Source organism: Schistocerca americana, chromosome 5 (genome assembly GCF_021461395.2).
Source record: "Schistocerca americana isolate TAMUIC-IGC-003095 chromosome 5, iqSchAmer2.1, whole genome shotgun sequence".
NCBI lineage: Eukaryota > Metazoa > Arthropoda > Insecta > Orthoptera > Acrididae > Schistocerca > Schistocerca americana.
In genome coordinates, this window is record NC_060123.1 from 389,151,605 (window position 1) to 389,178,915 (window position 27,311).

Sequence of the window (27,311 nt, forward strand, 5' to 3'; positions counted from 1 at the left end):
AATGAGGATCACACGGTGGCTAAACATGCCTTGGTGCACGGCCAGCACATCTTGGCACAGTGTTACACTATCCGGGTTATCTGGATACTTCCCACTAACACCAACCTGTCAGAACTCCGGAGATGGGAACTTGCCCTTCAGTATATCCTCTCTTCTCGTTATCTGACAGGCGTGAACCTCCGCTAATTTCAAGTTGCCGCCGCTCATACCTCACCTGTCTTTCAACAGCATCTTTGACTCTTTACTTCCGCCTCGACTGACATCTCTGCCCAAACTCTTTGCCTTTACAAGTGTCTGCTTGTGTCTGTGTATGTGCGGATGGATGTGTGCGCGCGCGCGAGAGAGAGAGAGAGAGAGAGAGAGAGAGAGAGAGAGAGAGAGAGAGAGAGAGAGAGAGTGTATACCCGTCCTTTTTTTCCCCCCTAAGGTAAGTCTTTCCGCTCCCGGGATTGGAATGACTCCTTACCCTCTCCCTTAAAACCCACATCCTTTCGTCTTTCCCTCTCCTTCCCTCTTTCCTGACGAAGCAACCGTTGGTTGTGAAAGCTTGAATTTTGTGTGTATGTTTGTGTTTGAACTACAACTTGCAGTAGCTCTTTTGTATAAGTAAGTGAAGTGTTCTAGTACTATGCCACAATAGAGTTTAAATATGCTTAAGCTGAAAGCACTCTCTCTAAAAATAGATTCTCTATTTCAGTAGAATTAAGATTTACAATTTATAAACATGACAGATACTGGACTATAAATTAAAAAAAATACCTGGATCTGTGCCTGAGTTATTTTGGCAGCTGGCTGCTTATTTGTAGTCTGAATGGTTTTCAGCTCCTGTTCAAGGAGTGCTTTGGATTCAGCCTTTTTTTCTAAAACTGCTTGTTTCTTCCGTAGCTGTTCTTCCTTGAATGAAAAAATGAAATAATTACTAACATTTAAACAAACTAAAAAGTTTACTTACAGTTTCATAAATGTACAAATAAATGATAACCTAGGGTTTTCAGATACAATCGTAACACTGCTAAGCTAAAACATTACAACCACTAAAAACTGTGACATTACGAACCGCGACACTGGATGCCACCTAGTGGCGTTGCAGGCACATAACGCAGTAAAAAAAGTATGTATGCAGAGTAGACACAGACAGGGGATCACCCTAGCAAAGCAATGGGCTGCAAATAGGGAAACCCATTGAGATATGCAAATCTGACAGAAAGTAGATTATTATCATGCAGAGCCTGTGAACGAGTACCTTGAATATGGCGAAGATGGTTGAATGTTCTTGTGTTACTGCCATGAGCATCTATGGAAAGAAGAAGGACACAAACTACCGCTAGGCGCTAAATTGTTGGACATCCATGAGTCATCACAGAATGTGTGGCTTGGAGGCTTGTCTGTTCTGTAAGGTAGGATACATAGTGATTTGTGGCATCTGCACCAAAAGAGCACAATGCTGATGTACGAACATGTTTCAGAGCACACTGTTCATTGTACATTATTGAACATTGAGCTACGCAGTAGACTATCCCTGTGTGTTCACATGCTGACCCAATGACGCAATCAATTATGAATGCAGTGGGTACAGGACCATTGGGATTTGACCGTCATTCAATGGCACTGTGTTGGCTCTTCGGGTGAACCTCCTTTTTGATACACTAGGTCAATGGCCGTAGACACAAATGTCATCATCGAGGTGAACAGTGTGCAGCATGCCACAGAAGCAGACTGATGGAACAGTATTATGCTATGGGAGACATTCTCCTGCAATTGCATGGGACATGTGGTAGTAATCGAAGACACTGACAGTTGCGAACCACCTGTATATCTGCATCCTCTCATGCTTGATGTCTTCCCTGAAGGCGATATAATCTTTCATCAGGGGGAGAGAGAGAGGGGGGGGGAGAGGGACAGAGAGGGGGGGAGGAGGGACAGAGAGGGGGGGAGGAGGGACAGAGAGGGGGGGAGGAGGGACAGAGAGGGGGGGAGGAGGGACAGAGAGGGGGAGAGGAGGGACAGAGAGGGGGGGAGGAGGGACAGAGAGGGGGGGAGGAGGGACAGAGAGGGGGGGGAGGAGGGACAGAGAGGGGGGGAGGAGGGACAGAGAGGGGGGGGGAGGAGGGACAGAGAGGGGGGGGAGAGGGACAGAGAGGGGGGGGGAGAGGGACAGAGAGGGGGGGGAGAGGGACAGAGAGGGGGGGAGAGGGACAGAGAGGGACAGAGAGGGGGGGAGAGGGGGGGAGAGGGACAGAGAGGGGGGGGAGAGGGACAGAGAGGGGGGGAGAGGGACAGAGAGGGGGGGGAGAGGGACAGAGAGGGGGGGAGAGGGACAGAGAGGGGGGGAGAGGGACAGAGAGGGGGGGAGAGGGACAGAGAGGGGGGGAGAGGGACAGAGAGGGGGGGAGAGGGACAGAGAGGGGGGGAGAGGGACAGAGAGGGGGGGAGAGGGACAGAGAGGGGGGGGAGAGGGACAGAGAGGGGGGGGAGAGGGACAGAGAGGGGGGGAGAGGGACAGAGAGGGGGGGAGAGGGACAGAGAGGGGGGGAGAGGGACAGAGAGGGGGGGAGAGGGACAGAGAGGGGGGGAGAGGGACAGAGAGGGGGGGAGAGGGACAGAGAGGGGGGGAGAGGGACAGAGAGGGGGGGAGAGGGACAGAGAGGGGGGGGAGAGGGACAGAGAGGGGGGGAGAGGGACAGAGAGGGGGGGGAGAGGGACAGAGAGGGGGGGGAGAGGGACAGAGAGGGGGGGGAGAGGGACAGAGAGGGGGGGGAGAGGGACAGAGAGGGGGGGGAGAGGGACAGAGAGGGGGGGGGAGAGGGACAGAGAGGGGGGGGAGAGGGACAGAGAGGGGGGGGAGAGGGACAGAGAGGGGGGGGGAGAGGGACAGAGAGGGGGGGGAGAGGGACAGAGAGGGGGGGGGAGAGGGACAGAGAGGGGGGGGAGAGGGACAGAGAGGGGGGGGGAGAGGGACAGAGAGGGGGGGGAGAGGGACAGAGAGGGGGGGGAGAGGGACAGAGAGGGGGGGGAGAGGGACAGAGAGGGGGGGGAGAGGGACAGAGAGGGGGGGAGAGGGACAGAGAGGGGGGGGAGAGGGACAGAGAGGGGGGGAGAGGGACAGAGAGGGGGGGGGAGAGGGACAGAGAGGGGGGGGGAGAGGGACAGAGAGAGGGGGGGAGAGGGACAGAGAGGGGGGGGGAGAGGGACAGAGAGAGGGGGGGGAGAGGGACAGAGAGGGGGGGGAGAGGGACAGAGAGGGGGGGGGAGAGGGACAGAGAGGGGGGGGGAGAGGGACAGAGAGGGGGGGGAGAGGGACAGAGAGGGGGGGGGAGAGGGACAGAGAGGGGGGGGAGAGGGACAGAGAGGGGGGGGAGAGGGACAGAGAGGGGGGGAGAGGGACAGAGAGGGGGGGGAGAGGGACAGAGAGGGGGGGAGAGGGACAGAGAGGGGGGGGAGAGGGACAGAGAGGGGGGGAGAGGGACAGAGAGGGGGGGAGAGGGACAGAGAGGGGGGGAGAGGGACAGAGAGGGGGGGAGAGGGACAGAGAGGGGGGGAGAGGGACAGAGAGGGGGGGGAGAGGGACAGAGAGGGGGGGAGAGGGACAGAGAGGGGGGGGAGAGGGACAGAGAGGGGGGGGGAGAGGGACAGAGAGGGGGGGGGAGAGGGACAGAGAGGGGGGGAGAGGGACAGGGGGGGGGAGAGGGACAGAGGGGGGGGGAGAGGGACAGAGGGGGGGGGGAGAGGGACAGAGGGGGGGGGGGAGGGACAGAGGGGGGGGGGGGAGAGGGACAGAGGGGGGGGGGAGAGGGACAGAGGGGGGGGGGGGAGAGGGACAGAGGGGGGGGGGGAGAGGGACAGAGGGGGGGGGAGAGGGACAGAGGGGGGGGGGAGAGGGACAGAGAGGGGGGGAGAGGGACAGAGAGGGGGGGGAGAGGGACAGAGAGGGGGGGAGAGGGACAGAGAGGGGGGGAGAGGGACAGAGAGGGGGGGAGAGGGACAGAGAGGGGGGGGAGAGGGACAGAGAGGGGGGGAGAGGGACAGAGAGGGGGGGAGAGGGACAGAGAGGGGGGGAGAGGGACAGAGAGGGGGGGAGAGGGACAGAGAGGGGGGGGAGAGGGACAGAGAGGGGGGGAGAGGGACAGAGAGGGGGGGAGAGGGACAGAGAGGGGGGGAGAGGGACAGAGAGGGGGGGAGAGGGACAGAGAGGGGGGGAGAGGGACAGAGAGGGGGGGGAGAGGGACAGAGAGGGGGGGGAGAGGGACAGAGAGGGGGGGGAGAGGGACAGAGAGGGGGGGGAGAGGGACAGAGAGGGGGGGAGAGGGACAGAGAGGGGGGGAGAGGGACAGAGAGGGGGGGAGAGGGACAGAGAGGGGGGGAGAGGGACAGAGAGGGGGGGAGAGGGACAGAGAGGGGGGGGAGAGGGACAGAGAGGGGGGGAGAGGGACAGAGAGGGGGGGAGAGGGACAGAGAGGGGGGGAGAGGGACAGAGAGGGGGGGAGAGGGACAGAGAGGGGGGGAGAGGGACAGAGAGGGGGGGAGAGGGACAGAGAGGGGGGGGAGAGGGACAGAGAGGGGGGGAGAGGGACAGAGAGGGGGGGAGAGGGACAGAGAGGGGGGGGAGAGGGACAGAGAGGGGGGGGAGAGGGACAGAGAGGGGGGGAGAGGGACAGAGAGGGGGGGAGAGGGACAGAGAGGGGGGGGAGAGGGACAGAGAGGGGGGGGGAGAGGGACAGAGAGGGGGGGGAGAGGGACAGAGAGGGGGGGAGAGGGACAGAGAGGGGGGGAGAGGGACAGAGAGGGGGGGGAGAGGGACAGAGAGGGGGGGAGAGGGACAGAGAGGGGGGGGAGAGGGACAGAGAGGGGGGGGGAGAGGGACAGAGAGGGGGGGGGAGAGGGACAGAGAGGGGGGGGGAGAGGGACAGAGAGGGGGGGGGAGAGGGACAGAGAGGGGGGGGAGAGGGACAGAGAGGGGGGGGAGAGGGACAGAGAGGGGGGGGGAGAGGGACAGAGAGGGGGGGGGAGAGGGACAGAGAGGGGGGGGAGAGGGACAGAGAGGGGGGGAGAGGGACAGAGAGGGGGGGAGAGGGACAGAGAGGGGGGGGAGAGAGAGAGAGAGAGAGAGAGAGAGATGGGGGGGGGAGAGGGGGGGAGGGTTACTGTGAACATAAATCAGGGAGTTTATTTCAACATCGTTAGGAGATTTTGCCTTTTCTTCTACAGCTTGTTAATGAATATGCTGTGGACTCTCCTGTCTTCCACTGTGACAACAGTTGTGTTCACTTCAGGTTTTTCCTCACATAAATATTCTCCTAGTCATCCTGGTGGATTTATTAACTTTCTCTCTAAACTGACATTGTCAATACGGTCAGGTCTGTTTGCAGCTACAAGGTCTAAACTATTTTCGTTGTGAGCGAGTTATCTAACTAGTTGTTCCACGCAGTTTTTCCATACCTTACGCAGTTTCCCAGTCTATACTCTGTAGATTAAAGTTGCCTCCAACTAACTTTGCATGAACTGGGTATATCCACACAATGGAGTATAGACCTTCTCTCAATGATTCTACATTTGTTACAGTGGAATCAAGTGGCCAGCAAAAACATCTGTCCTTTTAATACATTTACACGCAGTGTTTTCGAAATTTTCCCAAATTTCCCCACCCTTTAACGTGTTTTGGCGGCAACGCAACCACCTAACCTTTGTGCACATCATTGTTTACCAACCCAAGTCCACCACAGGATCAACATAGCTCAGCTTTAACGAACACTTTTTCGACTTTTTTCACACCAGATCTCCAGTTGCTTTCTAGTTCACCTTTATCTCTCCCCATATATTTTTATTTTTATTTTCATTTTCATTTCAGCCTCATATTACACTTTCCACCTTCTAATACCATGTCACCCTCACAACATCCCCACAACGACCCCATTTAGTTTTATTTACATTCACTCCGCAAACATGCCTTCGCCCTAGCCAGATTACGCTCCCATATTTTATTTACTCACGCTTGTCTGACATTTGGCATTACCCACAAAGGCCTCACACTTAAAGTTCCCATCTCTGGCTGTAACCCTTCTTTCCATCAGTCCCTATACCAGTTCCAAACTGAACAATCCATAGCACTCACCCACCTAATCCTTCACCTACACATCAACTCAGCCAATGAACGCACCCGTCAACACCTATCCTTAATAAAAGTCCTCAATCTTTCCTCGCCCACATCCACAACGGCTGTTCAGAGCATCCTCTTACAGGCCAACCGCAAATTAGAACAGCATGCCACCCTCCACCTTAAAAAACTATCCAATCTCCTGGTTTCCCACCTCCGGAAAGGCAACTCACTCACCCTTCACCCTTCACAACCTTTCCAGCATACCTCAACCTCCTCTCATTGCACACAGACCCAGTCTCTCCCATCTACTCAATCTCCCACTTCCAGCTCCACTCCCCCCCAGAACCTCAAAATTCTAACCAACACAATCTGGAACCACAACACCCTAATTCAGTAGTTAACCTTTCCTCCAAACCCCTCTCCCAATCCGGAACCTCTGTCCTATCCAAAGGCCTCACAAGAAAAATAATCCTAATCCTACTCCTAATGATCCAACTCCCCAAGACACTATCCAAATTGAACCCTGCCTGGAACAGTTCCGTCCTGTCACAGCGGGACCCACCTCCTCTTCCTCAAAATCACCCTCTCCAAACCTTCCAGGAATTTCTGACTTCCAGCCTTGCCTCTCAATCCTTCTTGAGAAACCTTAATCCTACTCCCAACATCACCACTGCTGAAGCCCAGGCTATCCGTGATCTGAAGGCTGACCGATCCATCATCATTCTTCCGGCGGACAAGGGTTCCACGACCGTCGTACTTGATCGTCGGGAGTATGTGACTGAGGGACTGCGTCAGCTTTCAGACAACACCACATACAAAGTTTGCCAAGGTAATCCCATTCCTGATGTCCAGGTGGAGCTTCAAGGAATCCTCAGAACCTTAGGCCCCCTACAAAACCTTTCACCTGACTCCATCAACCTCCTGACCCCACCGACACCCCGCACCCCTACCTTCTACCTAAAATTCACTAACCCAATCGTCCCAGCCGTCCCATTGTAGCTGGTTACCAAGCCCCCACAGAACGTATTTCTGCCTACGTAGATCAACACCTTCAACCCATTACATGCAGTCTCCCATCCTTCATCAAAGACACCAACCACTTTCTCAAACGCCTGGAATCCTTACCCAGTCTGTTACCCCCGGAAACCATCCTTGTAACCATTGATGCCACTTCTTTATACACAAATATTCCACACGTCCAGGGCCTCGCTGCGATGGAGCACTTCCTTTCACGCCAATCACCTGCCACCCTACCAAAAACCTCTTTCCTCATTACCTTAGCCAGCTTCATCCTGACTCACAACTTCTTCACTTTCGAAGGCCAGACATACCAACAATTAAAGCGAACAGCGATGGGTACCAGGATGGCCCCCTCGTACGCCAACCTATTTATGGGTCGCTTAGAGGAAGCCTTCTTGGTTACCCAGGCCTGCCAACCCAAAGTTTGGTACAGATTTATTGATGACATCTTCATGATCTGGACTCACAGTGAAGAACAACTCCAGAATTTCCTCTCCAACCTCAAATCCTTTGGCTCCACCAGATTCATCTGGTCCTACTCCAAATCCCATGCCACTTTCCTTGATGTTGACCTCCATCTGTCCAATGGCCAGCTTCACACATCCGTCCACATCAAACCCACCAACAAGCAACAGTACTTCCATTATGACAGCTGCCACCCATTTCATATCAAACGGTCCCTTCCCTACAGCCTAGGTCTTCGTAGCAAATGAATTTGCTCCAGTCCTGAATCCCTGAACCATTACACCAACAACCTGAAAACAGCTTTCGCATCCCGCAACTACCCTTCCGACCTGGTACAGAAGCAAATAACCAGAGCCACTTCCTCATCCTCTCAAACCCAGAACCTCCCACAGAAGAACCCCTAAAGTGCCCCACTTGTGACAGGATACTTTCCGAGACTGGATCAGACTCTGAATGTGGCTCTCCAGCAGGGATACGACTTCCTCAAATCCTGCCCTGAAATGAGATCCATCCTCCATGAAATCCTCCCCACTCCACCAAGAATTTCTTTCCGCCGTCCACCTAACCTTTGTAACCTCTTGGTTAATCCCTATGAAATCCCCAAACCACCTTCCCTACCCTCTGGCTCCTACCCTTGTAACCGCCCCCGGTGTAAAACCTGTCCCATGAACCCTCCCACCACCACCTACTCCAGTCCTGTAACCTGGAAGGTGTACACGATCAAAAGCAGAGCCACATGTGAAAGCACCCATGTGATTTACCAACTGACCTGCCTATACTGTGAAGCTTTCTATGTGGGAATGACCAGCAATAAACTGTCCATTCGCATGAATGGACACAGGCAGACAGTGTTTGTTGGTAATGAGGATCACCCTGTGGCTAAACATGCCTTGGTGCACGGCCAACACATCTTGGCACAGTGTTACACCGTCTGGGTTATCTGGATACTTCCCACTAACACAAACCTATCAGAACTCCGGAGATGGGAACTTGCCCTTCAATATATCCTCTCTTCCCGTTACCCACCAGGCCTCAACCTCTGCTAATTTCAAGTTGCCGCCGCTCTTACCTCACCTGTCATTCAATAACATCTTTGCCTCTTTACTTCCACCTCGACTGACATCTCTGCCCAAACTCTTTGCCTTTACATATGTCTGCTTGTGTGTGTATATGTGTGTGTGCGCGCGCACGCGTGCGCGCTAGCGAGTGTATACCTGTCCATTTTTTCCCCCTAAGGTAAGTCTTTCTGCTCCCGGGATTGGAATGACTCCTTACCCTCTCCCTTAAAACCCACATCCTTTTCCCTCTTCTTCCCTCTTTCCTGATGAAGCAACCGTGGGTTGCGAAAGCCTTAATTTTGCATATGTGTTCGTGTCTGTTTGTTTGTCTATCAACATACCAACGCTTTCGTTTGGTAAGTTACATCATCTTTGTTTTTAGATATATTTTTCCCACGTGGAATGTTTCCCTCTATTATATTGATAATTAACTTGAGTTCACCTAGTTTCAACTTCAACAGACATTTTTTTCAGCAGCAATGAACACTCCCCCTCCTTTGACGTCTAATTTATCTTCTCAATACAGATTCTTGTACCTCGCTAAATATTTCAGAGCTTTCTATTAAAGGTTTCACCCAGCTCCCGGTTCCCACAATAATTTTAGCATGACATCCAATGTAATAAAGCTACAAAACCATCCTGGCTACCAGAGCTATTTTATTTATTTGTAGCTGCTAATCATGTACAGCTGCAGTCCCACCATACACTATGACAGATATATTTTACAGGGTAGCTCTTCTACAAAATTATGCACAGTAGTTTCCGGCAAAGGTGGATTCATGGCACACACCACTGAAATAAGAACATCAGTCCAGGAGTTTCAGCACAGGGATGATATCAGCCAATTGTGCCCTGGCAAGAAATGCTCTTTGAAGACACTACGAGAATGAGTGCATTACGGTACCAAAAATGACTTCTCTGTATACATAAAGATGATTCAGTATTCCTGTTAACTAAAGTGCCTAACTAACTAAGAAACATATCTGTGAAACTGTAAGTACAAAACACTGAAATGAGCATGTGTTAGGTGCCATGAAAAGAGGACTGAGAAGTACTCTGCTGAGGTATCTTATTTCCAAGAGTGATGTGTTAATTTCTTTCAATGTTCCTCTGCAAAACCTAACTATGCACAGAAAATTAAGGTGTCAAAGTCATTTGAAGATTGTACAAAAAAAAAATCATCTGTTGTGTGCTACTCGGCTGCCACTGAGACCACATGACGCAGTAAAGCTGTTATCACACAGGCCATGTTATTCAACATGCTACACACTGACTTTATCTCTACCTTGCTGCTGAACATTCAGGAATTTTACAGTTTGAGCAGACGGTACATGTGCATCAACATTGTATACACAACTGCAGCGTGCTCCAGCAGCAATTTGGAGCTACAAGTAATGTGGGCGAACCACACAGTACACACAAGTTCTCAAAATGTAAACTAGCTACAATAGCAGGATTAGGCAGCCGATGACAATTTTTTTTTTTTTTTTTTTTTTTTTTTTTTTTTTTGGTGGGGTTTAAGGGCGCTCAACTGCTGAGGTCATTAGCGCCCAGTCACTGTTGTTAGAGCACATGGAATCTAGTAAAACTCAAGGAGATGGGGGGGACACCAGAAGGACCTGACAAAGATGCAGATAAAATAAGTAAAAAGGTTAGATGTCTTTGGACAAGCCAGTTAAAGTTATAAAACGCAGAATACGAGCAGCTGCTCGAGCGTCATTAGCTAAAACACCTGGTAAAGTAGATGGCAGGGTCAGGACAACATGAAATTGACTAAAACGGGGACACGACAATAAAACATGGCACACTGTTAATGCCTGACCACAAGGGCACTGCGGGGCTGGGTCACCGGAGAGCAGGTAGCAGTGGCTAAACCGGCAATGCCCAATCCGCAACCTGGTCAGAAGGACCTCCTCTCGCCGAGATGGTCGGGAGGAGGTTGTCCAAGCAGTTGGGAGCGGTTTTACTGCCTGGAGCTTGTTTCCTTGGAGGGATGACCAAGCATCCCACCACAACGACACAAGCCTCTTACATACATCCCCACGAACGTCAGATGACGGGACACAATGGGAGGCTGCCCGAGGCAGGAGGACTGCAGCCTTGGCTGCAGCATCCGCAGCCTCATTCCCAGGCACTCCTACATGTCCGGGAACCCACAGAAAGCTGACAGAACCACCATTATCAGCGAAAGAATGGAGGGACTGCTGTATCCGTTGAATCAAGGGATGGACCGGATAGGGAGCTCCAAGGCTCTGAAGAGCACTGAGTGAGTCAGAGCAAAGTACATACGATGAATGGCGGTGGCGGCAGGCATACTGAACGGCCTGATGGAGAGCAAAAAGCTCGGCCGTAAAGTTCGAACATTGGTCGAGGAGCCGGTATTTAAAGGTGGCGGCCCCGACGACAAAGGCACAGCCGACACCATCTTCAGTTTTGGAGCCATCTGTGTAAATAAAGGTGTGACCGGCAAGTCGAGCACGAAGTTCGACAAACCGTGAGCAATACACTGCAGCCGGAGTACCCTCCTTTGGGAGTGAGCTGAGGTCGAGATAAATATGAACCGGAGCCTGGAGCCAAGGTGGTGTCGGGCTCTCACCCTCTCTGAAAGTCGTAGGGAGGGCAAAATCCAATTGTCGAAGCAGGCGACGGAAGCGGACTCAGGGGGGCAGCAGGGCAGACACATACAACCCGTACTGACGGTCGAGAGAATCGGCGAAGAAGGACTGGTAAGAGGGGTGGTCGGGCATAGACAACAGCCGGCAGGCATACCGACACAGCAGTACGTCGCGCCGGTAGGTCAATGGTAATTCGGCAGCTTCAGCATAAAGACTCTCCACAGGACTAGTGTAGAAGGCTCCGGTCGCAAGACGTATCCCCCGATGGTGGATGGAGTTGAGCCGGCGTAAGAGGGATGGCTGAGCGGACGAGTAGACGAAGCTCCCATAATCCAGCTTCAATCGGACAATGGACCGATACAAGCGAAGCAGGACAGTGCGATCCGCTCCCCAAGATGAACCGCTAAGAACTCTGAGGACATTAAGGGAACGTGTACAACGGGCCGCCAAATAAGAGACATGTGGAGACCAACACAGTTTCCTGTCCAACATGAGCCCTAGAAACTTAGTTGTTTCCACGAATGGGAGAACAACGGGACCGAGATGTAAGGATGGTGGAAGGAACGCTTTATGTCGCCAAAAGTTGATACAAACCGTCTTCTCTTCAGAGAACCGGAAGCCACTTGCCACGCTCCATGAGTAGAGGCTGACTAGGCAACGCTGAAGGCAGCGCTCCAGGAGGCATGTTCTCTGGGCACTGCAGTAGATCGCGAAGTCATCGACAAAGAGAGAGCCTGAGACATTAGGTGGAATACAATCCATAATTGGATTGATCGCGATGGCAAAAAGGGCTACGCTCAAGACGGAGCCCTGAGGCACTCCGTTCTCCTGGAGGAAGACGTCGGACAATATGGAACACACACGTACCCTAAACTTTCGATCCGTTAAAAAGGAATCAATAAAAAGGGGCAGCCGACCAAGTAGCCCTCACCTGTGCATAGTGCGGAGGATACCTCCTCTCCAACAGGTATCAAAAGCCTTCTCCAAGTCGAAGAACACGGCTACCATTTGGCGCCTTTGCAAAAAGTTGTTCATGATGAATGTCGACAAGGTCACAAGGTGGTCAACAGCGGAGCGGCGGCGACGAAAGCCGCATTGGACATTAGTAAGTAGTAGTCGAGATTCAAGAATCCAGACTAACCGAGCATTAACCATGCACTCCATCACCTTACAGACGCAGCTTGTAAGAGAAATGGGGCGGTAACTAGAAGGAAGGTGTCTATCCTTCCCGGGTTTGGGTATAGGAACAACGACGGCGTCACGCCAACGCATGGGGACCTGACCTTCGGTCCAGACGCGATTGTAGGTACGAAGAAGGAAGCTTTTGCCCGCCGGAGAAAGGTGTGCCAGCATTTGAACGTGAATGGCATCTGGCCCCGGAGCAGAGGATCGGGACAGTGCAAGTGCACGTTCGAGTTCCCGCATAGTAAAGGGGGCATTATAAGTTTCCAGATTCAGCGAGTGGAAGGAAGGTCGCCGAGCCTCTTCTGCCTCTTTCCTGGGAAGGAAGGCAGGGTGGTAATGGGCGGAGCTTGAAACCTCCGCGGAAAAGCGGCCAAAGGCGTTGGAGACAGCCACAGGATCAACAAGGACCTCATTACCTGAGGTCAGGCCGGGTACCGAGGAGTGGGCCTTAATGCCCGACAGCCGGCGCAGGCCACCCCAAATGACGGAAGAGGGAGTAAAACTGTTAAAGGAGCTGGTGAAAGAGGCCCAAGAAGCCTTTTTGCTGTCTTTGATGACTCTACAGCATTGCGCTCGGAGTCGTTTGTATTCAATACAATTCGCCAACATAGGATGGCGGCGAAAGGTGCGTAAAGCACGTCGTCGAGCACGGATAGCGTCCCTACAAGCCTCGTTCCACCAGGGGACGGAAACACGACGTGAAGAAGAGGTAGTACGAGGAATCGAACGTTCGGCAGCATTGATGATAACAGCCGTGAGGTATTCGACCTGACTGTCACAACTGAGATAATCGTGGTCCGGAAAGGTCGCCAGGGAGGAGTAAAGTCCCCAGTCAGCTTTCAGTATGTTCCAGCGCGAAGGATGTGGGGATGGGGTGTGGTGCAGGAGACGAACGACACAGGGGAAATGGTCGCTCGAATAGGTGTCAGAAAGGACATACCACTCGAACCGACGGACAAGAGTGGTAGAACAGATCGGGAGGTCCAAGTGGGAGTAGGTATGAGTAGAGTCCGAGAGGAAAGTCGGGGCGCCGGTATTGAGGCAGACAAGATTTGAGATGGTTGAAGACATCCGCCAAGAGTGAGCCTCTTTGACAGGATGCAGGAGAGCCCCAAAGGGAATGATGGGCATTGAAGTCGCCAAACAATAAAAACGGTGGGGGAAGCTGAACGATCAGGTGCATCATGTCAGCCCGACTAACAGCAGATGACGGAGTGTAGATGGTACAAACTGAAAAGGTAAAAGCAGAAAGAGTAATACGGACAGCTATTGCTTGGAGTGGGGTGGTCAATGGGATGCGATGGTAATAGACATCGTCCCGAACGAGCAACATGACCCCACCATGAGCTGGGATACCGTCCAAAGGGGTGAGGTCATACCGCTCCGAGGTATAGTGGGTAAAGGCAATACGGTCAGTCGGGTGCAACTTGGTTTCCTGGAGACCAAGGACGAGTGGACAGTGCAGGCGGAGGAGCAGTTGTAATTCCTCCCGATTAGATCGAATACCTCTTATGTTCCAATGTAACAACGCCATCGCTAGTCAGAAAAAAGGGGGAATGAAACGGGGGAAGAGCTGGTCACCTCGACGGCCGCGGAGGGCCAGGTTGCGAGGGAACAATGCTACAACCGGCGGGAGGCGGATCCGGTTCCATCGAGTCGTCGCCAGCTGCGGCCGCTGTCCCTGGTTGTGTAGGAGGGGCAGCATCATTTGCCGACGAGAGGCCAGCTGAGCGCCTGGCAGCAGAGCATCCCGGCGAAACTGAGGACGGCCGGGAGCAGCGACTCACGGATGGAGCGTCAGACGAAACGCGCCGGGGTGGAGAGGGGGATAGAGACTACTTCTTGGAGGCCTTCTTGGAAGGCCGAGGAGGCACAGGGATGGTGGGCTGGACCCGAAGAAGGTCCTCATGCGCGGGGTCCGTTTTGGAACGCCGGAACTTGGACGCTGGGGTCCGGAACGTTTCCCCGATGGACGCCTGAGAAGAGGATCGCTTCTCAGGTGGCGGGGGGAGAGGAGGAGGAGGAAGGGTGGCCCCTGGGGCAGAGGGGGCAGGGGCCGCGAGGGAGGAGGATTTGGAAGGGAGGGGTTTGGGAGGCGGAGGGATAGACCTCGGATGGGGTGAGGAGGTGGAGGGGGGACAGGATAGGGGTGAGGATACTGCGGAAGGAGTGGACACAACTGAGGCAAATGAAGTGGTCAATGGCACGGGATGGAGGCGGTCATACTTCTTCCTGGCCTCAGAATAAGAGAGCCAATCCAAAGTTTTGAGTTCTTGTACCTTCTTCTCCTTCTGATATGCGGGGCAGTCTGAGGATCTAGGCGAGTGGACACCAGGACAATTAATGCACCGAGGTGGTGGGGTGCATGTATGTTCCTCACGAAGAGGACGTCCACAATCGCCACAAAGCGGCTCAGCCTCACACCGTGACGACATGTGCCCAAAGCACAAACACCGAAAACAGCGCATAGGAGGCGGGACGTAAGGTCGCACGTCGCACCGGTAGCACATCACCTTTACCTTCTCCGGGAGAACGTCCCCCTCGAAGGCGAGGATAAAGGCCCCGGTGTCGATGCGACGGTCTTTGGGGCCTCGCTGGACGCGCCGGGCGAAATGCACGCCTCAGCACTCCAGGTTGGCCCTGAGCTCCTCATCAGATTGTAGCAGGAGGTCACGATGAAAAATAACCCCCTGCATCCTATTTAGTGCCAGATGCGGGACAATGGACACTGGGATGTCCCCTAGGCGGTCGCACGCCTGGAGCGCCGCCGACTGTGTGGCGTAGGTGGTCTTGATAAGAACGGACCCTGAACACATCTGGCTGAGAGCCTCGATTTCTCCGAAGATGTCCTCAATGTGCTGAACAAAGAACATGGGCTTGGAGGTGGCGAACGTCCCCCCATCGGTTCGAGAACAGACCAAATAGCGGGGTAAGTACTTCACCCCAAGCCGGCGGGCCTGTCCCTCCTCCCAGGGAGTGGCCAAGGGGGAAAGGGCAGGAGAACCAGAACTAGAAACGGTACCTTTTCTTTTGAAAGACTCGGCCGCAGAGCGACCTGATACGTGTTGACGTTTCATCTGCGAAACGTCCGCCCCGATACCACCCACTCCGACCAGGGGCTCTCCCCACGGGCGCCACCCAGCCGCAGCAAGGGCCACCTGGCAGGATGACCATTGCCGGGAGTCCTGATGCCCCAAGGAGACGGGCATCTACTCCTTGGCCGACGTAGGGAGGGTGCAGCTCAGGTATCGGCAGTACGATCCCTGTGTTGTCAGGGGGCTACAACCTAGAGGGTACATGACGACCCAACCACAACGGGCTGGCTACCGTGCTGGATTTCTGGTGCCATGGAAAGTCCATCATGATCGCTGGTGCAGATGGAGACGCACTATGGGCGTAACTTGGACAACCCATCAGGCGTTTAGGCCCAATTTGAGAAATAGTGGGTATGGTTACAATGCCGGTGCAATGCTGAGTGCCAAGGTCTTAGTGCACTTAGGACCAGTGGTACACCACGCAAGGTGTCCTTCCCCAAAAGGCTCGTACTTCTGTAGAATTTTGAAAAATGGAGGTCAAACCCCAAGGGAGACCATCACATGGAAGGCCGAAACGGTTGAAACTCCTTTTAGTCGCCTCTTACGACAGGCAGGAATACCTCGGGCCTATTCTTACCCCGGACCCGCAGGGGGACCGATGACAATGTGGATGGGGATGCTAAAACCAACTGCAGAAGACACAGTGCCTAAGTCACATTAGATGCGCTGGTTGATGTGATTTGTCGACATGCCTTGGTGATTTATCACTGCAACACTCTCCAGTGGGCGTAAAATTCTTGTGTTAGCTCTATTAAAATTCTCATTTCATCCCTTGTCCACATGCTAATGATGTTCTCTCTGTAGGATACATAAATATAAACTTTATCATTCACAAACATGTTTACGCAACAAGCAAAGTTCCATGTTTAGTCAGTAAGAACACTGGCTTATAAAAGTTCCACACAAATAGTGTGATACGAATTTAGTATAGTATTCCACATAAGATAAAAATTATTTCATCATTATCACTTTTTAGTAATATCCTAACGTCATTCTTACTTGATCACCTTTTGTATTCAATAGCACAATATTTGGAACATGTGAAATACAAGACTTGAAAGAAGAAAGCAAAAAATATCTTAAATGGAAGTAGTGTGAGTTCTCTTTTAGATACAGCCAGTGGACAAACTCATTCCTGAGAGACAGGTGGACTTGTATTTATATAAAACTGAATATTCCAGAATATACACCTATTAAATTTAGAAGGAAATTAGGATTCTTTTAGAAAATGTATTTATATTCAGAGAGTCATGAACCAGTTACACATCACTTCATAACTTCCTGTCTCTGTTCATCACATTAAACTAAACTTCCACAGCTTATGACCATATTTTGTGTGTTACCACTTCCTGAAGGCTTTAATCATCTATATGATATTAACTGACATTTAATTATGACAGACCATTCCAAAAACAGTGTGTTCTTGATGGATCTTCAATGTGCCACTGTCTCAAAACAGTATACTTTCAAAATACACAAGTCAGAATACAAAAAAAAATCTTTAAACATCTAACTGACATTTCCTGTCATTTTACTGCAACCAACTGTACTCATAACAATGAGTTTTTGAGAAGCCTCAACGTGATGGAGCTTTGAAATGGGATTTACTCATGTGACATATGTTATATTACAAAATCCACTAATATGGACTACAAGTAAAAATGACAAAATCCAATATTGCATCTCCTGAGTGTACTGAAAAGAGAGATGGCCAGCATGTGACATAGGTGGCATTTTTCTGTCTCATTGGTCTATGTTCAAATACGAACTCAGATTTTCTGACATAATTGATATTGCTCTGCATGATCGGACCCACGCCATAATGTGCTGTTTCCATGATATGACATCAGAAACTCTGCCTGCTCAATGTTGATGTTCTAATGTGCAGTCTGTGCAAGAACGGCTTAAGAAAAAAAACACAAGTGGGACAGAGTTGAGTGGGGACTCATACCAGCAAAGATATGTACCACAAATGGGGCAACTTTGACAAAGAGCAGATTGTTATGGTCTGAGGTCTGCGAACGAACATCTCAGAAATGGTGAAGGTGGTCAACCTTCAGCACACACTGCTGAACATGGGGCTCTGCATTAGATGATCCATATGTTTTCCCAAGGTGATTCAATGATATCCTCAGTTATGATTGCAGTGGGCAGAGAATAATCGAGATTAGATCATGGATCAGTGGAAACATGCCTTCCGGTCAGTTGAATCAAGTTTCTTGTAACACTAGGTTGATGGTCGCACATGGATACCCTGTTGTCCAGGAGATGATTACGGTCGTGATTATGATTATGATGATGATGATGATGATCAGTAAAAGAGGCTCAACAACATGTTCATCAGTGCTATTATGAAGTGGCAGAGTGCCATTCATTTGGAGGGAAGGGAAGGAGGGAGGGGGGGATGAAGTCTCTCCCCATGGCGGAGTTGCTTATAATACATGGAAGTCGACCTATCAATTATAAAAAACCTCCATCATGACACACTTGACTACAAAACTGAAAACCAATTCACAAAAACGCAAACTGCCTGGGAAAGCTACCCACTCACAGCATGCTGACCTCCGCTTCCCAGTACTTTAGGGATGAGGTCCACCAGTTCACAAAATTTCAAAACCTGTGTACACTTGTGTCTGTCAGTGAACATTGTGTGCTGATCTCAGGCGAAACTGAAGTTTGCGCTCATAACAATATATAAAACACATGTGACCATAACATGCTGAACCAAAAACTTCACAGTGGTTGTCCACCCCCCAGAGGGGAAAAAAAAAACCATGTGTCCTATGCACAATCTAGTGACCAGTACTTCCTTCCATCGATGTAGTTGGCACAAAGTCCACCAAGTTTGCACTGTCGCATTGAGAGACCACAATTTGTTGTTTACCACTTACACCCACTTTATTTCCCCACTGTCACACAATGAGACTATAGTGCGCAAGGGAACAGCACATTGATGCACACCACCATCCCTACCCCTACCTGCTCCTTTGGCTGCTTTGTCAGCATTACCCTGTCTCTTAAAGTGTCCAGGTGTCCATCAAAATAATACCTCTTTGTGTCAGTGTTGGATCCAGTGTAAAGTGTCATGGATGATCCGAATTGAGTAGTCTACTGAATATTTGAGGTGGACCACTTGTAGTGCATTAAGTGAGTCATAGCTGATGAGAAACTTTGTCCTGTAATACCTTTGAATCCACTCCAGTGCCATCATAACCCCATGTAACTCTGCATCATAATTTGTAAATAGTTCTGGAAGATGTAGTTGTAAAACCCTATTCAGGACAACAGATGAACAACCGTGTGTATTCCTTGGTGGAAGCCACCCACACATACAACAATAAAACCATATTATGTACTTAACAATGAAGTAAACAGATTTGTGAAAAGTAATCTGCAGTACAAGTTTTCTTGTACTGCCTCAAGTTTAAATTCACTTTGGGCCTCTGAAGACACCGAGGCACCAATTTGTTCCATCCCTGAGTGCATATTGGGAGATCCGACATATCCAGATCTGTGAGATAGTCAGAACTATTTACCCAAATAGCTTGGTCACAACTGGCCAACTCCTGAACACTCCTGGACAGCCACTCATAGTAGGAGTGGACCACCACACTATACGCTAATGGGTGAGGCAATGTTAAGATTTTCAAGTACTATCAAGCCAGAATGCACCACTGAATTCAGAGTGGTGGTTGACCAGCCTTTGCACGCAAACAATGAAATATAATTGGCTAAGAATCCTTTATGCTTTCTCCAATTCCTCTTTCCAACAGCAGTTTCTAAAAAAAAATCTGTTTAGCTAGGAACCCAAAATCCTTTTGATGATAAGAAAGATGGATGAACAAAAACTTAATATCAGAACTGCAGAGCTGCTCCATCTAGCCAATATTGAATGTTTGATAATGTTATTTTTTCTAATATCATCTCTTATTCTTTTGTAAATGCAACAGTGACATAGCTTTTATGTTTCAGTCAGACAATAAGAATGAAGACAAATCTGCACTCTTAACTGTATAATGATATGCGTCACTACAGTGTACACTGTCAGAGTCTTAGTTGCCCTGTGAAATTTTATCACCTCAGCTTGATCTTTGTATAATTATCTGAAAAGTCAACATACATTAGCAACTCATTCTGATTACTTTTAATACCTGGTGTTGTCTGTCTGTAGTATAAAGACACACTCTCTTTTTAATAGCGTGTTGGTCCCTTAAATCTCTAGATCCATTCCAGAAACTCTCATCTGAATCTATTCTCTCTCCTCAACCCCAATATTCCTTACACTCTTACCTTCTACATGGATACTGCACTCCACAGAAAATATCTCTGCCTTGTAGACCAACGTCTTTGGCCTATTACTATAACAACTGCCCTCCTATATAAAAGACATTAACCATTTCCTCTGACTGACTGGACCAGTAAAATGTTGGTTCTACTATGTTCTTATTGTTGGTTACTAGTCGCTGTGTTATGTCTATTATTGTACAGGTATTGTGTGATTTTTCTTTCGAGAAATATATGAGTACATAGTGTACAAACTGCCAGTGACTACCACAATTTTCTTTTTGTCCATACTTTCTAATATATAAATTATTTTCAAAGTGCCCAACTGTACCAGAATAAACAAAATCTGCACCATACAATGTACTTGCAGTGAGACTGTCGCAATTCCTGAAATCAATCGCATGTAGCATCTGGCCTGCTGAAAAGCACTGCAGTCCTGGGATAAACCATGAAAATCTGCCACATTATGACACACACACACACACACACACACACACACACACACACACACACACACAGAGAGAGAGAGAGAGAGAGAGAGAGAGAGAGAGAGAGAGAGAGAGAGAGAGAGAGAGAGAGAGAGAGAGAGAGAGAGCCGGACTGCAAGCAGATTGGTGAGACTATATCCGATGGGCAGGGCTTGCACAGTAGTGAGAAATGACAGGTTTCAGATCGACAGGCCCAATCTGTTAGAGATACCCATAGAAATGGCTTGCGGTTTTGGCCTGTCATGGAAGCCCACTCGTGTGGCCAGCTATTTACATGTCCCAGACACCATGTTGATGAAATGAGATCGCATTGATCAATCCATGCAACCGTTAACTTGAACAAATACTCTGAGAATCAGTTCTAATGAGAATAGGTAGCAACTCACCGTAAAGATGATCGCTAAGTTCAGACTGGTATGTAGAAAAGACAATCACACTCTCACAACTAAATTTTCAGTCATAGCCTTTGTCAGAAAACAAGAGCATACACACATTCAAACAGTCCCCCAACACAACTCATGTGTACATGACTGCCATCTATGGTTGCTGCATCAACAGTCTCTGAGAATGAGATCCAAACAAACCACTCCTCCTGCCTCCCATTGGCAGTTGCTAGGCTAGTGGCAAGAAGTGGTGGCAGCACTGTCTGCAAGCTGAGGAGAGTGGTAGGAAGGGGAGAAGCAGTAAGAATGAGGGAGTAGGGAAGTGGCACACATACTCCGCTGCACCCAGCCAGTGACGATGCACGACATCTCAGTAAACAAACCCTTTCATCTACAGAGACAAAAAATGAGATTTTTTCCCATTTTTTTTTAATTTCCCTGATATGTTTGAAATTCCCTTATTTCTAGAACTTGTGGCAACTCTGAATCTACTCCCTGACCACACTTACACAAATCAATGTACACAACATTCCAGATGCCTTCTTAGGATCAACACAGCTCCAACAGAACACACTTTACCCCCAGAGCACTGGGGAATGGTCATCAGTGGAGTGCATTTCTTGTAGAGCAACAGAAATAGCAGAAGTGGAGGAAATAAGTGGTGTAGACCTGGCGGTGACTTTTTAATATGCATTACAGTTCCACTGAATAATCACATTACTGGACTCCAGGTCAAATGTGTAGGGTCCAGGACTGTTCACACCCCAGGACCACTGCCTGTTACCGATGGTGATGGAACCACATCAATGAGCATTGGTTCAGAATCCAACAGTGGAGAGAGGGGGTTCTGTTGCCTCTTGAGATCACTGGAGTAGCCTCATTCTGATTCATCATCTTATTATCCTTCATAGCCTTTGGAGGTCAGGATTCTTTCAAGTCCTAGCTGTGACAGGCGTGGAGATGGATGAAGAGCAAGCAGCCCTGGGGCCTTCATGTCACTGGTCCTTCAGCTACTGGCTGGCTTTAGCCTCAGACGTACGGGTTTCTGTGGAGACGGATCCCGAGAGGGAGCCCTGCCATCTGTAGAAGGAAGCAGCTCCTCTAGCTGGGTGTGGGAAGTGGTTCCTGAAGATGGTGCTGCGAGAGAAGTTCACTGGGAGTAGTAGTTTCGAAAAAATTGAGGTAGTGAGTGGGATGGCTGTAACTTTCGCATAACTGTGCATCATATCAACAATATGTAGGTGTTCAAAAGATTTATGTTCCTGTATTTTCTTTTATTTCTTGAAGAAAGGGCAAAATAGTGAATGGAGGTTGGTATTGTGTGTAACTGACACAGAAAGGTGTTTGTTCAAAAGGACTACCTTTGTGGAGTGATTGCCTGGAGCTATATTTTAGGTTGCTTTTGTTCCGGAAATAGCCATTACATTACAACAAGTCTCAGTTTTAAATGGTATTAAATCTGACTTAACCTGTCGTACAGCTCACATGATACTACCACAACATTACCCAACACCCTCCCCCCTTCCCAACAAAAAGCCCTCTAAAACCTTAACATTTTTTTTACATTTTGAGCTCAAATTTTGCACTGTACAGTTTCATTCTAAAGGGAACTCTAAGGTAAAAATGAATTAAAACTACAGATCATCAAATTATTGCTCGTCCACTTAGCACAGAAGACCGACTGGGTAATTCCACGGAAACGTGACATGTTTGTCATAATTAAAATTGTCTGTCACTTACTCATGTAGCATATCATATTAAAGCTCTAAATGTGTAGTTTCTAAATTGAGCAACACTACAATAAACCTTGTGGGAGCTATGCAAGAGAAGCATGAATGCAAACAGCAACAATGCCTCGTTTAACTGCCATTATTGGCAGTGAATTAAAATGTATTTACTTCCATATTAAACATGTTTTATATGTAGCACGTTATATGGTGTTCATTTCTGCCATTTAATGCAGGTTTTCACATCATATTGATTATTCACATGTTGGCAGATAATACAGTAGCTTCAATGTGAATTTTATGTTCGTCACCAAACAGGACTTTTTTAGTGCTGTCGTTGCATGTTTTTGGGCTATTGCATCCATAAACATAAGGACACACATCCAATACAGCACACTGAGAAACAGGAGGCATAATATGCTTCTACACACATTGTAATAGACAGTGTCACAAATGTAAAAGGTAGTTTGGAACTCATGTAACCTCCATTAATTGTTACATTAGTCACAGGCTGTATTGACAGTTTGTTATCTGCCTCACTTGAAATCACTGTTTAGTTTTACAATTTCATTTAAAAGCTGTGATATTACTGTGAATCACAAACAATGTACACAATATTTATGACAATTAATAGATTTTTTATAGGAAATTGTTGAAATGCAAATCATTGGCCACTATGGCTTCCATGGCACCAGTAGAATGGGAAAGAAGTCGTCAATCTAAGCAAGATGCACAAAAAATAGCAATGTAAAGACAAAAGGCACGAGAAAATATGAAGCTTCGAGAAAGTTTGAAAGGTGGCAATAACATTCAACAAAAGGAGAGGGAAGCTTCTAGGATCCATAATAGGAGGAAAGAAAGCCAAAAACAGGCTTCTGAGGAAACAGCAATAATGCCCAGTAGGTGTTCTGAAATATAACCACATAAAAGACTTTGCAACGAGCTGTCAGGAAAGTGAATGGAGCTTTAACCAGCATCCTGAAAAAGGAACAAACTTTATGACAAAACTTCTCAGCAAATTTATGTAGCACCCCTTCATCTGATACACTGTCAAGACAGGTTAACCATAATCACTGAAGAAACGAAAGAAATTGTGTGAGATTTCTGTTGCAGTGATACAATTTCATGCCAGGCGCCTGATAGGAAAGATGTAAAAGCTGTCCAAGATACACACATGAAGACAAAGACAAGCAAGCAAAAGAGGCTGATGTTCAGCGTGAAGGATATCCACTTCTTGTTTACAGAGAAGTATCCTAAGATGAAAACACAGTTGTCAATGTTTTGCAAACTGCGTGCAACACATGTTGACTTGTTTGGCTGAGACTAGAAGTGAGCTGTTGTTTATACTGTGAAAACTTCAGATTCCTTCTTCTTCAGATCCTCTTACACACAGTGCAACAAAAACTGTATGACTGGAATGTGCCATTTGTACTTACCGGTCAAACAATTTGTAGACACCTTGGAGTTTTATGTGCAGCAATAAACTCAAGGCAAAATTGCAAGATCTACACCACTCAGTGGGATAGAAGGAGAACAATTGTGAAGAAAGAGTGGAATCTTCTTGAAGCAAGAGCTGAACTAACATCTCAACTCAACAAAGTAAAATTACACCTAAGGTATATAACATATTGATAAGCATTGGAATTGCAGAAACAGAAAGACACTCTGCAGCAGGATGTGTGATACTGTAAAGAGGTTTTGCTGAAAACTATTGTGTAACACAGCGGAGTGAGGTAATGGCCGCACACTGGAGCAATGACTGCACCGAGAAAATATATACTGCAGTCATACGTCATCTGGATTCTGCCAAGAATGTAAGGCATCAATGTTATGCTGCAATTTCAGATTGAACTCGGCACACATCTGCAGAAGTACAAACCTTCAACAAAACAATCACATGTTTTGAAGACCATTTTGAAACTACTGAAAAAAGTTACAGCTTGGAGTGATGGCAGAGCCAGTCATTTCAAAAGTTCTTATTCCATGGCTGCTATGTAAGTGAGCCCAAAATGCTGTGCTTGGAAATTTTTTTAATCCATCACAGTAAGGGCACACACAATGGTGCGCGTGTTGTTGCAAAAGGATATGTTTGAAGGCACATCCTCCAAGGTGATGAGTATGTTACTAATGCCAAAGAGTTGGTATGATGTACCTGTTGCTGGTCATTTGAATATGCAAATCCTGTTTGTCACAGAGTCACATGCAAGAACAAAAACATAAACTTAAGTAATTTTTTTCAAATTTGCACCTCCTGTCCAAGGCATCAAGAGAGCAAAAAATGGCTCTGAGCACTATGGGACTTAGCATCTGAGGTCATCAGTCCCACAGAACTTAGAACTACTTAAACCGAACTAACCTAAGGACATCACACACATCCATGCCCGACACAGGATTCGAACTTGCGACTAGTCGCGCGATTCCGGACTGAAGCGCCTAGAACCGCTTGGCCACCGCGGCCGGCTCAAGAGAGCACCCTGCATGAGACAAGAAGAAAATCTGCAGGTTCTGTTATATGAAAACACAGAAAATGATTGCCGTTTCTGATACAATAGATTTAGCAATGCCAGCCTTAATAATTGCAACAATGATTCCTACAGTGGTTTTCCCCAAAGCAGTGGTGAAAACATTCATATTGTATTATCTTTTGGTGAAACCGAAGATTTGTTACATACTATGGAACTATCTTTATATGACTAGTGTGCTGTTCAGTAAGATACAGGTATCCTGGAGAAGCTGTTGGACTGGAGCCTGAGGATTCTAATGCTTTTCAAGTGTATTTCACGATTCCTGCTTGCACATAAATGTACAAATGGCCTGACAAAAAGGATCAGATTATCATAAGTGACACAGTGAAGAAACTGCACTCACCACCAATCCCAATGAATCATAGAATGAAATTTTCACTCTACAGCGGAGTGTGCGCTGATATGAAAAGAGAGCTTCTGTAAAGTTTGGAAGGTAGGAGACGAGGTACTGGCAGAAGTAAAGCTGTGAGGACAGGGCGTGATTCGTGCTTGGGTAGCTCAGTTGGTAGAGCACTTGCCCGCGAAAGGCAAAGGTCCTGAGTTCGATTCTTGGTCCGGCACACAGTTTTAATCTGCCAGGAAGTCCAATGAATCATAGTTGTCATTTCAAGCTCAGGGAGGATATATGAGATTTATTCAGTGCTGAATGTTTGAGATTTATTCAGTGCTGAATGTTTGAGATTTATTCAGTGCTGAATGTTTTACATTTACATGTAGCTTATTTTGAAATACAGTAATGACCACTTTGTTATGTTTGTTAAACCATCATACTGAATACAACCTTGTCACCTTGACTCAATGTGCCACACAGCAATCAGCAGCTGGTAAGAAGTCGAGCAGAGTTCAGAGGTCAAAAACATATAATGACAATGAACAGTGCGGACACCAGACAAAAATCATGGCAACGTCAGATGGTTTTCATAGGGTCACGCAAATGTTACGTTTGTCACAATTTTTTTAAGTATTTCTACAAATAGGCTATTGGATTAATAGGCAATATGTGAAACTATCAAAGAATCCTGGAAGTCAACCTACCATGCGTAGTATAAAGGACGTGAAAAAGCAATTATTGTACCCAAAAGGGAGGGGGTTATGCCTGTCACGACAATATATATTTTACGTTAATCACCATGGAATGATCCCACTGTCAAATGATATTCTTCATAGACTTTAGAATTTGTAAATTCCGATTGGCTGAGTGTAATCCTTCAGTTTACATTATTTCTTAGCAGTTCCGAACTAATTACCTTCCTCTGCTGCTTCCTAATAATGTGTTTATCGTCATCTTTCCACAATTCATCCTCTAGCTGTTGTTGCCGCCTTGCATTTTCTTCTTCCTTTGCTGCAGTTTTGCGAGCTCTTGCAGCAGCAGCTTTACTGTTTTCTCCCACAAATTTCTTGGGCATTAGATCTAATTGACGAATACTGAAACAAAATAGACCGTAAAATATGAAGCATGCATTAAAATTGTCAGTTACGTTACACACTCAACTAAACACTTCTTTTCTATGGCAAAATTAGGAAATAATATTAACCTATGAGTATTCTGTCTGAATGCCACAACTGTTCTTGATCAAATGATATTACAAGTATTGTTTCTACGACTCATACTGGTCACGAATTACAAAGAAAAATTTAACATCAGGAGGTCTACTCGTTTCCTCCAAAGTCACGCACAAGATAGTTTTTATTGGGATGAGAAGCTTATTTGTAAATACTTCTGAAACGACAATACCTACACGATTTTACAGTTGAAAGAAATTTCACATTCACAATCGAGCAGGAACACTAACTTTGCAAAGTCTCCGTCCTGTCACCGCCTACCACACTCTTGTAAAAAAACACAAAATTTACTGCGAAATTATACCATCGGTATCATACGCAATGACAGCTGATCTCAAACAAGTGCAATGCAACCAAACTTCCTCGTACGCAACAGACAAAAATAGTTCCGCTACTCAGGGTCGCCAGCCTTTCAAAGTTACTGGATCGCATAATTGCAGCGAAATTATCGTATATATTTATATATATTAAATCCGTTTTTAGGTTGTCTGGCCTCTACTTTTGTTTGTAGATGGCGTATCTACCAGCTTCCAGGGGCACAAAAAGTTCATTTTCAATATTTCGCGTAATTATTGACCGAATTTAAAAAATTGACGTGCTGTCGTAATTTACTCACTACGAGTAAGCTAAGATTAACACGATAAAATAAGAAATAAAATTATAAACTATTTGTTATGAAGCTAATGGCGCTCAAATATTAGAAATTTGTTCATCCATTACTCGAAAATGATAATACTTCCAACAAACATATAACTTCAAACCTTTACGGAACTTTTACTCACTGACAGCCCTCACAAAATCATGGAAGG

General features: G+C 48.0%; 1 protein-coding gene across 3 annotated transcripts in view; it reads right to left on the reverse strand.

The window, feature by feature from the left end:
* Positions 1-26,871, reverse strand: part of LOC124615794 (coiled-coil domain-containing protein 124) — a 51,396-nt gene extending 24,525 nt beyond the window's left edge. Inside the window, exons 1-3 of one of the 3 annotated variants that reach the window (XM_047143920.1) lie at positions 26,679-26,871; positions 26,187-26,364; positions 760-894 (exon numbers count right to left, since the gene is read on the reverse strand). In XM_047143920.1, the coding sequence (XP_046999876.1) occupies positions 760-894; positions 26,187-26,345 (294 nt within the window). In that variant the 5' untranslated portion in view covers positions 26,346-26,364; positions 26,679-26,871. Of the gene's footprint in view, positions 1-759; positions 895-26,186; positions 26,365-26,474; positions 26,637-26,678 lie in introns of those variants that run through there. The other 2 variants (XM_047143922.1, XM_047143921.1) reach the window with 2 other exon arrangements.
* Positions 26,872-27,311: the final 440 nt, after the last annotated feature.